Source organism: Punica granatum, chromosome 2, assembly GCF_007655135.1.
Source record: "Punica granatum isolate Tunisia-2019 chromosome 2, ASM765513v2, whole genome shotgun sequence".
NCBI classification, from domain to species: Eukaryota; Viridiplantae; Streptophyta; class Magnoliopsida; order Myrtales; family Lythraceae; genus Punica; species Punica granatum.
In genome coordinates, this window is record NC_045128.1 from 30,470,165 (window position 1) to 30,487,053 (window position 16,889).

The 16,889-nt window shown below is 40.1% G+C and overlaps 3 protein-coding genes across 3 annotated transcripts; 1 reads left to right on the plus strand and 2 right to left on the minus strand.

The window, feature by feature from the left end:
- The first annotated feature begins 879 nt into the window (after positions 1–879).
- On the plus strand, positions 880–9,091 carry LOC116198204 (vacuolar protein-sorting-associated protein 33 homolog). Its single transcript, XM_031528559.1, has 22 exons — positions 880–1,040; positions 1,138–1,177; positions 1,897–1,977; positions 2,125–2,319; positions 2,424–2,534; positions 2,612–2,677; positions 2,824–2,931; positions 3,020–3,064; positions 3,496–3,552; positions 3,938–4,032; positions 4,201–4,252; positions 4,357–4,413; positions 4,714–4,776; positions 4,861–4,967; positions 6,335–6,457; positions 6,578–6,659; positions 6,772–6,842; positions 7,462–7,542; positions 7,995–8,052; positions 8,365–8,420; positions 8,524–8,617; positions 8,726–9,091. The coding sequence occupies exons 1-22, from the start codon at positions 988–990 to the stop codon at positions 8,813–8,815; spliced, it is 1,785 nt and encodes a 594-aa protein (XP_031384419.1). The 5' UTR covers positions 880–987; the 3' UTR covers positions 8,816–9,091.
- Positions 9,092–9,217: 126 nt separating this feature from the next.
- On the minus strand, positions 9,218–12,567 carry LOC116198203 (U-box domain-containing protein 14). Its single transcript, XM_031528558.1, has 5 exons — positions 12,207–12,567; positions 11,791–12,099; positions 11,094–11,210; positions 10,599–11,012; positions 9,218–10,453 (listed from the first exon to the last, which is right to left on the minus strand). The coding sequence occupies exons 2-5, from the start codon at positions 12,058–12,060 to the stop codon at positions 9,374–9,376; spliced, it is 1,881 nt and encodes a 626-aa protein (XP_031384418.1). The 5' UTR covers positions 12,061–12,099; positions 12,207–12,567; the 3' UTR covers positions 9,218–9,373.
- A 958-nt stretch (positions 12,568–13,525) lies between these two features.
- On the minus strand, positions 13,526–16,505 carry LOC116198205 (ras-related protein RABF1). The gene is made up of 8 exons (XM_031528560.1): positions 16,281–16,505; positions 15,855–15,931; positions 15,438–15,521; positions 15,146–15,240; positions 14,893–14,998; positions 14,704–14,793; positions 14,520–14,606; positions 13,526–13,811 (listed from the first exon to the last, which is right to left on the minus strand). Exons 1-8 carry the CDS (start codon positions 16,303–16,305, stop codon positions 13,773–13,775), a joined length of 603 nt encoding a protein of 200 aa, XP_031384420.1. The 5' UTR covers positions 16,306–16,505; the 3' UTR covers positions 13,526–13,772.
- Between the last annotated feature and the right edge of the window lie 384 nt (positions 16,506–16,889).

Genomic DNA, 16,889 nt, shown 5'->3' on the forward strand with positions numbered 1-16,889 from the left:
AGTATAATAAAATATAAATTCTAATAATTAATAAAGGGGCATGGGTACCAACAAAATAAAGGGACACAAATAATCTATTGAGTATCAAATCTGCAACCTCTTGATTATAAGGTAAAAGCGTATGTGATTACACTACACTATCTTTAATATACTGGAACATATATACCCTTTCTTCTTTTTCCTCCGTCTTTTACGTAATTGCTCAATATTCGAATATCTTATCTTGATCACTCCCCCTCCCATTGCCTATGTATGAGGGGATCTGATTCCGACATTGCAGGGAAATGAATTTACTGTATTTGGGAATTCGGAAACACATTTTCACTCAACAAGTATATTTGGCTGAAATGAAAAATAAGGTTTAAAGTGCAATCACTTTATAATAAATAGCTTAATATTAAGTAAATTACATGTATTTCGAATATATTTTACTTAGAGAAATTAGTTGGGATATGTTATATAGATTCTTAGTAAGTTAATTATATATTCGAAAAGTCTTTTACTTACGATCGTGATGGTTATTTTTGCTAATTAAAATCTTCAATTTTCAATAAAATATTTGAGTGTACCGTACCGCTTCTACTTATAATTGCATTATAGAATTTTCCGAGATGAGCAATTCTCTTTCCATCTTCTTAGATTGTTTTTAACCAAAAAAAAAAAGGACTTGAATCTGAAGTACATCGCAGATGCCTTTACCATGCCCGACATTTTCGATAATCCGAACATATGCCCAGATCGTGCATAAATACATTTTTCTCCTTCAAGCTACTGGGCATGTGCGCGAACGACTTTATTGGGCCAGGCTAAGTGGGCCAGAGCTGGCAATTGGGCCCACATGCTTGGTTATCGGGTCGGATCACAAGGCCCGAATTCCTATAGCTCGGCCGGAGGTTCGTCCTCGTCTCCGTCTTCGTCTTCTTCCTCCCCCGATTCTGCTTTGATCGTTAATGTACAGAGAGCAAGAGATCTCAGCAGCTCTCTTCCATGGCGCAGATTCCTAATCTGGACAATGCTCCAATCAACCTCACGTCTCTCAGGTAGTCCGCAATGTCTCCGCTCGAATTCGAGCTGTCTAAGCTTGAAAACTCTTTGACGAGTCTGATCACCTTTCCTCATCTTCTTCGTCTGAATCAGGGAGCAGTCGCAGAAGGAGCTCCTCAGCATCCTCAAAAACGTGAGTCTGCTGAAACTTTGATACGTATGCTGTTTGTTTTCGGTTGGTTTTGGATGCTATTTGGGACTTTCCGATTGTTTGCCGGGGAAAATGAGAAAGCAGAGGAAATAAGAGAGAGCTGAGCCATACATTTCTCCAAAATTACGCTCTCCTTCGCCTCAAATAGCTGAAAAATTTTATTCACTTGACCTCCTCTAGCCATTCGTTCCACTCGCAATTCTGTGCTGAAGTTTATAATCTTGTTCGGCATTCTTAGCTATTCATTTTGCTCTCAGTCGTATTCATTTGTATATCTGAAGTGATGATAACTGGAGTCTTTAATGGCTGCGTCAACTTGGTGATTCAGAAACTCAGTAGTTGTTATCGTAAGGATTGCACAGTTTCTGAATTCTTAGCTATTCATTTTGCTCTCAGTCGTATTCATTTGTATATCTGAAGTGATGATAACTGGAGTCTTTAATGGCTGCGTCAACTCGGTAATTCAGAAACTCAGTAGTTGTTATCGTAAGGATTGCACAGTTTCTGAATTCTTAGCTATTCATTTTGCTCTCAGTCGTATTCATTTGTATATCTGAAGTGATGATAACTGGAGTCTTTAATGGCTGCTTCAACTCGGTGATTCAGAAACTCAATAGTTGTTATCATAAGGATTGCACAGTTTCTGAAGTTTATTCATTGGTAATGATATTTGTGTTAATTTTGGCCCTTTCCCCCCCCAGATTCGAGGGAAGAAATGTATGGTTGTCGACCAAAAGCTCAGTGGTTCATTATCGCTCATCATCCAAACCTCGCTTCTCAAGGTAATCATAATTTATTGCGTACGTACTGTGTTTTTTAGAAGCTCTACCTGTCATGGAGTTGAAAGTGAAAATTTTCATAGCAGTTCCTGCTTGATGTAACATTTTTAAAGGAGTAATTCATGATTTGTCTGCTGGTGGCATTAACAGGAACACATGGTGGAGTTACGGCATCTTTCTGCGGAGCCAATCGAAACTGATAGCACCAAAGTGGTCTATCTTGTTCGATCTCAGCTTAGTCTTATGAAGTTCATATGCTCACATATCCATAATGACATCTCCAAAGGGTTGCAAAGAGAGTATTATGTATATTTTGTTCCTCGCCGTTCAGTGGCTTGTGAGAAGGTATGAACTTAATACTCATCTTGTCTAAACCATCACAAAGAAATCCTAATTAATCATCTTGCCATTTCACTTGTAGCATGAGTATTTACCTCACTAATTTGCAGATTTTTGAGGAGGAAAAGGTTCACCAGTTGATGACTATTGGGGAGTACTCACTGTACATGATTCCACTGGATGAGGATGTCATATCATTTGAACTAGATCTTGCCTACAAAGTATGTCATATCATTAATCTGGCTACTAGTTTTAATTCTCTTTGAACATCTTCTCTAACCTTTTTTTATCACTTTAGGAGTGCCAAGTTGATGGTGATACAAGCTCGCTCTGGTATATTGCAAAGGCCATTCACAAGCTTGAGGTGGTGCAAATTATGATATATATATATATATATATATATATATAGTAATCTTATTCTTGGGTCTCACTTTCAAGTTTTGACTACCTTTTCATTAAATTTCCTCTTCCCCTGGTTTCTAAATGCAGTGATCTGACCTATTTTTACAGTTTTCTTTTGGATTGATTCCAAATGTGAGAGCCAAAGGAAAAGCATCTGTACGCGTGGCCGATATTCTCAATAGGATGCAGGCAGAAGAGCCAGTCAATTCATCTGATGTAATGATGAATCATTTACTAGTCATATCATGATCTTTGGCTCAATATTTATATTCTTTTTAATTAGTTGATCTTTATGTTTCTTCAGATTGTTGTGCCAGAGATAAATACACTTATCATTCTCGATAGAGAGGTAATTTCTTTCATTACACTTACGGAGAAAAATCCTCATAAGCCTATAGCGAAATTGCTTAATTTTCATACGGAATTTTCATACGGTGTGAAGGCTTCATTACATTAGCATAGCAGATATTATGAATTCTGCAATGTTTCGTCGTTGGTGATCTAATTAATCAAGTGAAATAATCATTTAAAATATGAACATGACTGATATCATGAAACTTTAATCTATGCTCTCCCTTATGCTACAATTGGATAAACTTGTTCTGGTGATTTAAATCATTTACACCTCAATATGGACCCTTGGTGTGTACCAGTCTCTGGTTCTTTCAACTTAAAATTATTGGTTTCCAATTCTTTCTTTAATATGAACGTAAATATCCTGTTTTACATTTCTGCCATGTCTAAACTCAAAAGGATACAATTATAATTTACTGGTTGCAGGTGGACATGGTCACTCCTATGTGTTCTCAGTTAACATATGAAGGGCTTCTGGACGAGGTGAGCTAGTAAAAGGAGGACTATCATACATTCAGTTAATAGTACATGACATGACATTTGCTTGAGATGGCAATCACTCCTTCTGCTCTGGGCATGCATGACGTAATCCATTTAGTTTTATAACTGCAGTAGTGAAATTTCTTTCATCTCAGAGTCAGTGATCTGGCTATGTGAATTTATGATTTTTCATGAGAGATTTTTTTTTTTGCTGAATCTACTGAATAATAATTAGACTGTTTGAATCTTTTCGACTGTGCAGTGATCCAAGATTCTTAGCATGTTTCATGTGCAAGATGTCAATTGTTATCGTAATTACAGTAGATGTGCATTCCTGTTTCTGGTCTTCTGAATTTTCTTCAAATTATCTCTGATGTACTTTTCACAGTTTTTACGTGTCAACCATGGTTCCATGGAGCTTGATGCATCTATCATGGGTGTTCAGCAAGAGGGGAAGAAAATGAGAGTTCCACTGAATTCTAGGTAAAAGTTCGTTGCACAGTCTATTGAGAATTCATTGTTATTGATTATGCTATCTATCAGAAACTATAGCCAATTGTAGTTGCATTTCCTTTTTCATTTCTGCTTGCCCGTTATTTTTATTTTTATTTTTTTCTTGCCACTCATGAATCTTTGTTTCTTGAACTTCAGTGACAAACTTTTTAAGGAGATACGAGACCTCAATTTTGAAGTTGTTGTCCAGGTTGATCTATCATAGAATTTTTTTTTTTATCTATGCATACTTTTCCTTTTTTGTTTTTCCTTTCTTTCCCCCATCTTTAAGATCCATCTGCAGTTTTCTTGCAGGTTTTACGTCAAAAGGCAACATCCATGAAGCAAGACTACACCGAGATGACTACAACTGTAATTTAATATCTTTCCAGAGCTGTATCTAACACGTTTTTAGTTTGCTATTTTGGAAGTAAATTACTTTGGTGAAGTTATATGCAATAGCTATAGCTGTCTGTCTCTATGTTGTAGAACACAAATAGAGAATTAACAGGTTTTTTCGTACTTTCTAGGTAATCATCATGAATAGCTAGGATAATTTGAACTGCCTTCATATTACCAGATAAAATATAGCCATAGTTTAAATAGTTAGAGATGTCTTGTGCCTTTAAGCAACAATTCCAAAGGTTCTGAATATTGCCTTGTCCTGGGCAGACTCAGTCAGTTTCTGAATTGAAAGACTTTGTGAAGAAGCTCAACTCACTACCAGAAATGACTGTAAGTAGTGTTGCTTTTGGCTATCTCAACTTGTTAAAGCTCTTAATTGTATCTTGTGAAGATTTGATGTTTTCCATGATGCAGAGACACATAAATCTTGCTCAACATCTGTCAACATTTACTTCGAAGCCTTCATTTCTTGGACGCTTAGACATGGAACACACTATTGTAGAGGCTCAGAGTTATGATATGTAAGCTAATTTGAAAATCCTTCCTTTTTTCCAATAGATTTTGCATTTGTGATAGACTAGAGAATACCCGCACTACATGCGGAATCATCAAAATAAATATGTGGATTTTATTTTATTTTATTTTTTCGGTATGTACCCTGTTATCTGGAACCCATTGTCCCTGACTAATCCAATTCGAGCCGAGTCGGCTTACTAAGGGATAAAGCTCTCCCGGTGTGGATTTTCTTTATCCACAATACTCAAACCCGAGACCTTGTTTAAGGAGAGCAAGTGCCGAACCGCTTGAACCAATATTCAATTATGGATTTTATACAATTAATAGGCATTTATTTTATACTACCGCTGATTAATTTAATATTTTATTGCAATGTAATGAAAAAAGATACAGTGGTCAAATTCTTAACTGTAAAATAGGAACTGTAACACAACGAAAAGAGGAGAGAAGAGAGAGAAGAGATGAGAGAAAAGGGAGACAGTGAGAAAGAAAGGTTAGTGGGTAGTTTCTATTAGTAATTTTACAATTTTAACTTTAAATTGGTAGCTCCTATAAATTTGAATATATCTAATATGGGCAATTTGGGGAAGAGAAAGTTAGACGAAGAGATTGCTTCTCCTTTTATAATAGTATAGATCTACTTTTTTTTTTGTTTTTTGCTGGATGTGTGTGATAATGTACTGTTTACATACATTAAAGTAGAGTTAACTCTTTGTATCTTCAAAAAGTAACAGTATGCTGGTGATAATTGTCTGTCTTCCCAGTCATTGTAGAACTCTTTTTGTAGTTTAGTCCATTTAGGATTTACACTAGTTTATTGCTCAAAGGGCTTGAATTTTGCAATGCTGGGATCTTTTAAGAGTTTTCTCTTTGGACATGTAAATTGATTGGTGAACTAATTTGGTAGTTCATTTGTAGATTAATCTCCGAGTCCTTATCCATCCCCAATTGAGGTTATCTTCTATCTGCTAATAAAAAGTATACGACTTATGCTGAGACTGAATTCAAAATACAGTAATCTGGCAGTTTGTCAATATCCTTGCCATGCCTAATCATATTCATTTTATAACAAGATTTCCCCTGCCTTTTACCACGTAGAACTCTCAAGTATACGAGCAATGAAATGGTGTTTTCTGCCTAAAGTTCATGCAATACAAATCTTCTCTCTTCAACGTCTTCATTGCTGAATTGCATCTACTAAATATGTTGACTAAATTGTATCTCATTTTGTGTTCTCCCCAATCCTTTATGTTGCTGGAAGCTTGAATAGTTTTTCTCTGGTCTTGGCTGTTATTTAGGAAAGTCAGGATCTAACTATAATTGACGTTATAGCTTAGTTTGACATTTTAGCTTGATGTTGTTTGTTTAACAGATGTTTTGAGTATATTGAAGAGATGATTCATAAGCAAGAACCTCTTGTCAACATCCTGAGACTTCTTATATTATTTTCCGTCACAAACTCAGGGTTGCCAAAGAAGCATTTTGATTATTTGAGGCAAGTATGGCTTGGTTTTGATAAAAGTTAGTTGTCGGTTTTGATAAAAGTTAGTGATTTGAGGCAATTATATTATTTCTTATGTACCTTTATTGAAATCTCTGTCTTCACTTTATTCAGGAGGGAGTTGCTCCATAGCTACGGATTTGAACACATGGCTACACTGAACAATTTGGAGAAAGCCGGACTGTTTAAAAGACAGGTTTTTTTGCCCTGTCTATGTAGAATTTAATTTTAGCGTCTGGATAGAGAAGCTAAGTAGACTGTTTCTCTAAGCAATTCAGTTAATCAACCATATTATCTGAGACTTACAGGAGACAAAAGGCAACTGGTTGACAATAAAACGTGCCCTGCAGCTTGTTGTTGAGGACACTGATACTGCCAAGTACGAGTCTCGTTGAGCATTTCTTTTCTATTTTGTGTTTTCTTTGATAAGGGGGTGCTACTATTTGGTTGTCGCTTGTGTTAAAAAGTAGTGAACAAAGATCTAAGAAACTATGAGCAGAGACCTTCATGGATCTCAGTGAGGATCGTTGTTCCTTTACACTGTTTGGATACACCTCATAAGGGGATCAAAATGATAGGAGAAGAAAAATGTTATCCCTTATTTAGATGTTGTTTGTAAAGGAAGGGATGAGAGGAATCGGTTTACATTGTTGGATGACAATACCTACTCTTTAAAGACATTCCAATGTAATTTGTTGGATTAGAACATTATGTCAATTTGGAGAATTGAGGACCCAAATTTCCTATGACTTCCTCCGGTCCAAAGAAAGTCTTAGAATGCAATGGCGCAGGATAATATGTCTATGCTGATTCATGGTCCTCAACATATGAGAATATGCGTGCCTTTGTTATTGTTAATGTGTCGGAAGATCTTGAAGTATAAAAGTGTCTCATACTCCAGTGATCTATAACAGTATTTGCAGCTTTCTGTTTGATGTTCCTTTATTACTTGATGTGCTTCAGTTGGAAGCTCAGGCTAATTTATGATCTTATTGCAGCCCTAATGATATCGCATACGTCTTTTCTGGATATGCCCCTCTCAGTATTCGGCTTGTTCAGAGTGCTATTCGATCTGGATGGTGGGTTTCTTTTTCTTTTTTCCTTTTCTTTTTCCTTGTTTTTGCTTTTTGCTGATATTCCTCTGTATTTTCTGTTGAGTTAGCCCAATCAACACCTTTCGCTCCTCACGCTTGGCTTCTTTGACCATGATCTAGTATTTTCACATGGCATATTAAATTATCTCTCTGATTAAGCTAATTTTCTCTCGTGCTACATTACAATGGGACAAGTATATCCAAAGAGTGATAGTTAAAGCACCCTGCATCGCTTTCCCTTGCAAATCATAAATTCCAATATGATCTTTAATCGATTGGCAAGTGTATCAGATTTAATTTTATCTAAAGTGAAATGATTGAAAAGGATACGAGTTAATATATGTCATAAGGTCGAAAGCGTCATTATTCTTTTTTTCTGATTTGCATATCTTAGCAAGCTCTCACTCATGCCTTTATATGATCATTTGGTCTTCTAGGCGTCCCATTGAAGAAATTCTGAAGCTGCTGCCTGGACCTCATTCGGAATCGAAGAGAGTACGTTTTCTCATTCTTACCTTGTTGTCTTGCTGATTGTGGTCCACACTAAATTCTCTCTCTATGGCTAAATTAGGGAGTCTCTATAGTGACCATTGCTTGATAGGTCACCAAAAGTGTGATGGACAAAAAGTGATATTGTTCCACCACCTAATAAAATCCACTCTCTTTGATTCTACCAGCAATGACCACATATACAACTTGCTGACAGATTAACATACCGAGATTTTCATTTTCTAAGTTTTTGTTAGATACTGTGGGCCTTGAGGTCATTTGCATTGATTTGATAAATATTTCTTATTACACCTGCAGAGTGGATTTGCTACCAGTCCGTCATATGACTCGCTCAATGGTGCTCCAGCAGACAAGTAATGCTTCGATTTCTATGTTTTACGTGATCTGTGTTCTTCGTTGTTGTCCTTAATAGTTTCTTCACTGTTTCCTTGGATGATGTTTCTTTGTGCATTCCAGATTATCTGACGGAAGGCGCTCCTTAGTACTCGTCGTTTTCATTGGAGGGGTGACTTTTGCCGAGATCTCTGCTCTCCGGTTTCTCAGTGCTCAGGTATGCTTGGACTTTTAACCTTTTATGGTCATCTATTCAGAACTGTTTAGTGTCTGAGTCGAATAATGCTGTCTCCCTTTTCTGATTCTTGTGTCATCTGTACTGCAGGAAGGAATGGCATACGATTTGATTGTTGCAACGACAAAGATTGTCAGTGGACATACATTGACGGAGACATTCGTGGAGAACATGGGCTGATTGTTGTAAGTTGTGCCACATGCTCGGGAAATCTGTCTTCTGAGAATCTCCCCATCCCCTGCTATGATCACCAACGTTTTCCGTTTGAAAGTCTTTTGTACCTCGAGGCACGCTGTTTATTTCTTGAGATCTTGTAATTCGCTTCTCCATCGTGTAATTCCCACCCTTTTGATCATGTGAGGAAATGGATGATTAACTTGATCTTGATGGAATGATTTTCGGAGGATTTAATGTAAGATTGTATGCGTAAATATCTCATTAACATTAACCTGCGAATTTCAGTCTTCCATCTTTCATCTCTATCACCACTTCACTCTCTCTCACTCGAAACCCAATACTTAAGCAGCCTTCCAGCCTTCTTCCACTTGTAATTTGTATCACCACAATCTCGAACTTCTCAGATTTGCTGGAAATTTCAGTCTGCAATTCTGCATTGCACTACTTTCAATTTCACTTGTACAAATGTAATTTTACATCTTTTGAGGAAGAGTATTGATATCAACTACCTCTATAACATTACCCATTACATTGAGAAAAAACAGCACACTAGCAAAGATGTCACAAAGGAGGAGCTGCATCGAGACGCGGAAACTGCTCGAGCAAAGTCCCAGCCTTCCTCTTAGCCCGATCCGTCCCACTCTCCAAGAGCTCCCTCAGGATCTCCTCCGCCCCGAGCTCCCTCGCTAGCCTAAGCTGCTCCAGATCTCCCGAGCAGAGCGACCAGAGGACAGCAGATGCATTCTCCCGGTTCCGTGGTGAGCCAGTCCTGATGACCTCCACCAGGACTGGGATCGGCTCCGCTAGCCCTATTGCAGTCTTCCCCTCTGGGTGGCTGACGAGGATTGCCAATATCGCCAGGGCCTCATCCACCATCCCACCGCCGGAGTCCCTCAGGAGCCCCATGAGCGGGCCCACAATCCCAGCCCGGATTGCCCGGGCCTTGTTGCCCTGGTAGATGCAGAGGTTGAATATCGCAGTGGCAGCGTCCTTCTTCCCCCTCGGAGACCCATCGCACAATAGGCTTATAAGGGCCGGAATTGCCCCAGCAGCACCAATTGCCACCTTGTTCTCGTCCACCACTGATAGGCTAAAAAGGGTTGCGGCGGCATTCTCTCTTGCCTCCATGCTCCCCTTCTTCAGCACGTCCACTATGTCCGGAATAGCTCCCGCATTTACAATTGTCCCTTTGTTGCTCTCATTTATCGAGAGGTTGAGGAGAGCTGTCACCGCATGTTCCTGGGTCCGAGGATCCGGTGAGGATAGCAGTTCCACAAGGAGTGGAATCGCACCAGCCTCTGCAATGCAAATCCTATTATCAGCATTCCTCTTGGCCAGGAGACGGAGCTCACCAGCAGCAGCCCTTTGTTGGTCGGTGTTCCCATTTGCGAGCTTCTCTAGGAGGGCATCAATGGCTGCCCGATCACAGTCAGAAGCACCACTTCCCCCTCCTGACTTCTTGCTCCGGCAGCTGCCTTGCTTCTTTGGAAGCTCGACTCCATTGCTGTCGCACCAAAGGGCGATTAGGCTCTTGAGGACATAGTTTGGAGTCAGGGCTGTGTGAAGGAGCGTCTGCTGCGTCTTTGGGCATGTGCGATGGCCAGCATCAAGCCATTTCTGGATGCACGATCTCTCGTACGTCTGCCAAAATAGAAAAGCAACAAGAGATTGTATTCAGTTACCAATGAATATGATCACTGTGCTTCAACATATCATCTATCAGCTCAAGCTTTCAAATTCAAACTTATCGAGAAACAATTAGCAGAAACTGGACATCCTTAAGCACCTGTCCAGTGGAAACGATGACAGGATCTTTCATCAGCTCGAGAGAAACCGGGCACCGAAAATCATCAGGAATGACTGGAGACCTATGCTTCATCGGACTCTTCTCACCCTCACTGGCATCAGCCTCGGGATTCTCCTTAAGGACGCAGTCCTTTAGCTTCTTTAGCAACGAGGACATCACCTCCAAGCAATTTTCGGGATCGGCCCCGCTAGCAATAACCAGTTCGTGTATCGCAAGCGACTCTTTCTTTAGGTCATTGATAGTCCTGAGCTGAAGCTTCTCCGACAGCCTCTTCAGCACTGTGGGTTCTACGTCCTTCTCCTTCTGTGCCACGTCCAAGTCCATCACGAGCTGTAAGTCAGTCCCTTCCCCCTTCGATTTGGCTCTCTTGAATTGAGCATGCACCAGTTCAATCTGCACACAGCACATAAGAACATGTCCAAAAATCTGACATTTCCATCTTAAAAACTAAGCAAAATAAATTTGACTATCGACCTGTTCGCGAACTTCTTCCGGAATGTCGAGCTTCGTATAAGGGACCTGACTGAGTGCCTCTTCTATCTGCTCCGTCACCCGGTGGAATTTTGCAGCACTCTTGTCCCACTGGAAAGCCTGCAAAAGAAAATCAACTGCTTCTCAACTTCAATAAGAAGACTGATTTGTTTCCATGACAATTTCATAAACTCGACTTCCTAACGAGACCGTATCTAACCAAGGTAGAATAGTCTTTCTCCTGGCACAGTTGGTGCAGTTCTTTCACAAGCTGCATCTATTGTCGACAATATAAGGGAATAAATATTCTCTGTTCTCGACAACAAATTTGCAAGAAAACTGAACCAACTTCACCGGAAAAATTCAGCATTCGGGCTACTGCTAGAATCTCTGCTGCTAATTTTAGGCAAGCTTCCAACAGCAGTCGATAACCGTAGACTTTACGAATATCTCACAAAATCATGCGCTGTTCCTGAGTCTTTGCTGATCAAGTGATCATGATTCCGAGAAACATCAATCACGAAACAAAATCCTTCTACTGCTTCCACGTTATACAAGTCAACAATGCATACCATCCTTAAACCGAATCATTCTAATGAACCGATATAGAAAGAATGCATGTAGTTCTTCACATTAATAAACCAAAGAAACTGAGACACAATCCTCAAAATTCCGATGAATAATACTGAAAAGTTCGCACCTGGTAAAGCTTGCTTCCCTGATTCACAGACTTGAGCACAACCTTAGCAGAATCCAATGCTCTCTTCAGCACCTCCAACCCCTCCAAGTCTTCTTCCCCAATTTCCTGGTCTCCATCCTTGAGCTCCTCAAACAGGGGGCTCAGCAGCTTAATCCTCCGCACCAGGTTGCTGTACATGTTCTTGCAGATGTTCCTGCACTCGGGCAGCCCGGCGATCTCCCTCACCGAGTCGGCGAGCGCCCCTACCAACTCGCCCTTCCGATCCCCCATCTCCCAACTGCACCCTCGGGCGAACAACGATTCCTCCCTCTGGTGATTTCAGGGCAAAACGAGGAATTCCCAGAACAGAATCAGCAACCCTCCATCGATAAAGATTCAGAATTTGAGACTACAAGGCCAAGAGGAGAGAGACCCACGTGAGGGAATTGACTGAATTGCAGCGAAAACCCAACCCGGAAACGGAACTACGACAACAGACAGAATTTCGGTAATCCCCAGGGACGAATAAAGAATTCGTTCCCCGCACAGACAGACAGAGCTTGCAATTCTCGAGCTGTGACGTGGGAAGCTAATGAAGAAACGCAGGAGTCGCCATAGATATGATATGGAAGTAAGGCAGACGGTGATCGCCCTCCCGGTAAAGAATGGAGAACAGAAACGAGGAAACGAAAGAAATGACGGAAATGAAAGAAAGAAAAAGAGGGAAATGATTAAATTCTTCTTCGGGTCAAGGTTAAACAGTGTGATATTGGGTTGGTTTTGTTTATGCAATTAGATGATTATTATTGTGATTGTTGATTAAAAAAAAAAAAAAAAAACCGAGTCGTCGGTTGTCTTCTTCTTCTTCTTCTTCTTCCTTCTGTGGGGAAAGAGAGAAGTTGCAGAGAAAGATGTGGCGTGACCAAAAGGTTTGATGACTTTTTGGACTTCTTTGCTCCCCTTAGCCAACTGCAAAATTAACTAACTCTTTTATCCCCCCCAAAAAAAATAAAAAAAGAAAAAGAAAAAAAGAACTACCTCTATCTATCCCTTCGCCTCCAGGCCTGAACCGACATTCGACTAGCCTCCTAATTAAGAAAAGTCGTGTTTCACAACGCCATACACTGCTCCTAAGACTAGAGAGCGTGTCGGAATTCAAATTTTGCCACTATGAAAATAAAATGTTTAGTGATTATAACACAACCAGATTATTGCGTAAAACTCAACAACAACTGATATATGTAAAAATATACAGTTTATAATTTATTAAAATATCCTTCTTCGCCTTCACATGTATCGACCGCTAGTTGAGTTTTTACGGTCATATAATCATGTAATTGTCACCGAATATTTTCCAAGTCCATGGTCGGTGCACACGCAAGCAATTAGACCTGTCGGCCCACGCTGGAAGGTCCCAATAGTAACGCCGCTACGGTACCGGAAAGGCCAATTACGGTCCTCCGCTATGTCAACGGTATTCGCAGCAGCAGGTGAGAGATCAATCCCATCCACCAAACGCATCACCGGGCCCCGCATCCCGTCTAATCATCACCGTCCATCCCTCGCTTTCCCTAATCACGGGTTCGTCGTGTTCGAGCAGGAGTTGGTGACATAGAATGATATTGATTATCATCATGATGAAACAATAATTTTATCAATCAATTAATTAATCTTCTATCAACACATTATTATTATTGGACCATTTCAATTCCTCGCCTTGCGTACAAGAATATATAAATATATAAAAAAAAATCCCTGAAAAATTAGTTACATCAATTAAAAAAAAAGGGTAAACAATTGGCAGTGAGAATTGGGATAATTTTATTATCACAATACATGTAGAGCAAACAAGAGGGGAAAATAAAGCCACCTTTTATGATAGTGAGAATAGAGCGCCTCGGCATACAATAATGGTATGTACAGACAAAATATATCAAAACACCCGGAGCAACGTGTTCCTTCTTCCTCCCCGTGATGCCGGTCGAGTTCGGGACGCACTTCGATCACGAAGAGGCTGGGCGCGGCAGTCGCTTTGCGATTTCCTGTTCAAGAGTAGATGTTCCGTTATCTCCTCGGCATATGTTCGAGCCCCAACATCACAAATCCAAACAGGAAAGCGAGACAACAATCTAATCACATAGTTGCCCTCTAAATAAAAGAAATTAAAAAAAAAAAGAAAAAAAAAGCCTCAAGTCCAAACCTCTCTGAACCGAAGCACCTTTGAGGGTGGATCTCATGGTGCCCAAGCTCAGCCTAGGAAGGCCAAGTCCTCCTTGGCCAAGATATGCCAACCCGCCTTGCCGAGGCCGACTAGCCTGGCAAGGCAGAGAAGAACACAAGGAGCCCCTCAAAGGCAATATCTCAACTAGATGTAGCGGCAAATAGTTTGGCAGGAACATACATGAGAAATTCAAGGATGTTGTGGTTAGTTTTTCAGTTTCAAATTTGTCAGGAAGAAGCTGGCCTGCAGTGTCTGTCCATAGAAGTAAAGAGCCGAAATACCAAATCAAGTTTACACTGTCACAACTTGCTCAGTTTACAGGGCAGTCACGCAAACAATGTTGATTTTATTAATCCGAAAAAATCTATAGGGTACACTCTGTTCAAGGTCAAGTAATGCAGACCAGCAAGCACAAATAATTGTGGCTTCTCTGTAATCATATTACTGGGACTATAGGGGATCAATGCAAATATACATATTGCAGCTAAGCCAACACATGAATAAAAGTAAATACGTCCAACGAATGTACCTCAAACAGCTGGTTTATATTATCTGCAGTTTTTGCAGATGTCTCGATGAAGAACATCCTATTCTTCTCAGCATACTCCATGCCATCCTTTCAAAACAACATGAATTTGCATCAAATACATTCAATTGAACATGGCAATTAAACGGCTAACAAATTACAATCAACTCCAGATTGTTTCCCTTACCTGGTCAGAGACCTCTCGATTCTCAAGAAGGTCAGCCTTATTGCCAACTAAAGCCATCACCATATCAGGGCTACCGTGTTTCTGCAACTCCTGTAGAATAAAACGTGCCTTCAACAATCTCGTCCACAACATCACTTCATTCAAATAATACAGAAACATCGACAACTAAAATTTCCAAAAGAGAGATACCTTTACCCAATACTGGGCCTTCTGAAAAGATTCAGGGCTTGTTATATCGTAAACCACCACTGCTACTGAAGCACCTCTATAGTAAAGTGGTGCAAGAGCTGCATACCTTGATAAGAGAAGGCAACCAATTCACCTTTTGATAGGAAAGCATCAATGATCCAGTAAAGGAGATGGCACGTTGAAGAAGACAAATGAAAAACCTAGAAAGACTATTTGTCATATTAAGATACATCAACCAATCCAACTTCAATACCTCTCTTGACCGGCAGTATCCCATATTTCAAACTTGACTGTCGTCGAATCTTGCAATGCTATAGTCTGAGACAGGAATGATGCTCCAATAGTGACCTGAAAGTTTCAGAAGAAGTTAATTATCAAGAAGGACCTTCCTCGCATAATCAAATGCTAAAGCCCAGACGCATTATGGAGAGAAGGATAATGACAAGGATCATAAGGAATTAGCCAATAAGATACATTTCATAAGAATCATAAGTATATTTAAAAAAAAAAGATGTAAAATTCAGAAAGATATCGGGATCCCTTGCCTTGGATGTTGGATCGAACTGACCACGAACGAATCGGAGAACAATACAACTTTTACCGACGCCTGAATCACCAAGCAATACTAGCTGTAGAAGAAGATTGCAGCAGAATGTGAACTTGTCATGGAGATTTTGGAGAATAATAAAAAAAGGTACCCCTTCCTTCCCGGGCAAAACTTGCAGTCGGATGTATATAGACAACTCAATCACAAAAACCAAGGAAACATCAAAGAATCCCAATCGTGGGAAGTCAAATTTGAAGAACAGCTTGGAACATTGCTTCTAGCAGACTATAAGAATCACATAAAAGAAAAATGTAATTTTGCCATCTAAAACAAATAATTCTCTGAAAAAAGCACGACTTTCGTGTTTGAGAATACTAAAGAAGATGTTGCGAGAGAAAACATGACGCGGATGAACCTTGACGCGCAGATTTTTTGCATCAGTTGCTCCACTATTCTCTGAATTGAGTCCACTCAACCTTCCCGAGTTCCTATCTGCGAACAACCAATCCCAATTCAATTGAAAAACACCACGCGAATTCCCGAATTAACCACGAAATCTATCAGAGCCGCGCCCAATTCGAACAAATGCACCAAATCAGGACACTCCCACAGCTCCCCCATTCGAGAAAACAGAAACAGAAACCCTAATTACTGAACGCTAGAACAATAATCGACAACAATCACACGCATAATCACAAAATTCGATCCGAATTACAGCAGAGCCCAAGAAGGAACCAGTGATTCTAATAAACTAATCAGCTGAGCAAACCAGACAACCGCAGAATTCACCCGAATTGAATCTTGTTCAGATGAAAGGATGACCAAGAGACGGGGCTTCTACCTGGAAGGGAGGAGGAGCAGCCCATCGGTCACGCACGTACGCAAGTAAGTGTCCGGAAAAGGGACGGACGGAGGATCGCTGACCGTCGGACGAGAGGGCTCCAGGGGGGGAGCGAAGAGGCGGAAGCGGTGGTGGGCGGTGTTGGCCTGAGAGTCTCCGATTAAGCTGTCAGCTGACTGGTTTTTCCATGAAAAGTCTCTTTCGTTAACTTTGCTTCCTCACCATAAACACGGCCCAAAACGCACCGTTTTTGTCTTGCTTGTCTCCCAACTCATTCCCCCCCTTTGGATTTTTCGACAAAATAAGTTGTATTTTGTTAAATACGATATTTCTTCGCACTTACGTACGTTAATCGCATCATTTAATCATACTTCTAAGAAACAAATTTCTACTAAAACATGTGATGAAATTGCGTGAGTGTTCTGTCATGAATTCTAACAACATCACGTGACTTGATCAGTCGATCCAGGTGGAGAGAAGAAACGTTAATTTTGATTGATGCGTTGAAAGTTGTTACGATAAATGTCAAACATAGTATTTATCATGGGCGTTGACAATATTGGCCTAGAAAATCCTGTCTAGTTTCTTGTTTAAGATAGAGAATAGAAA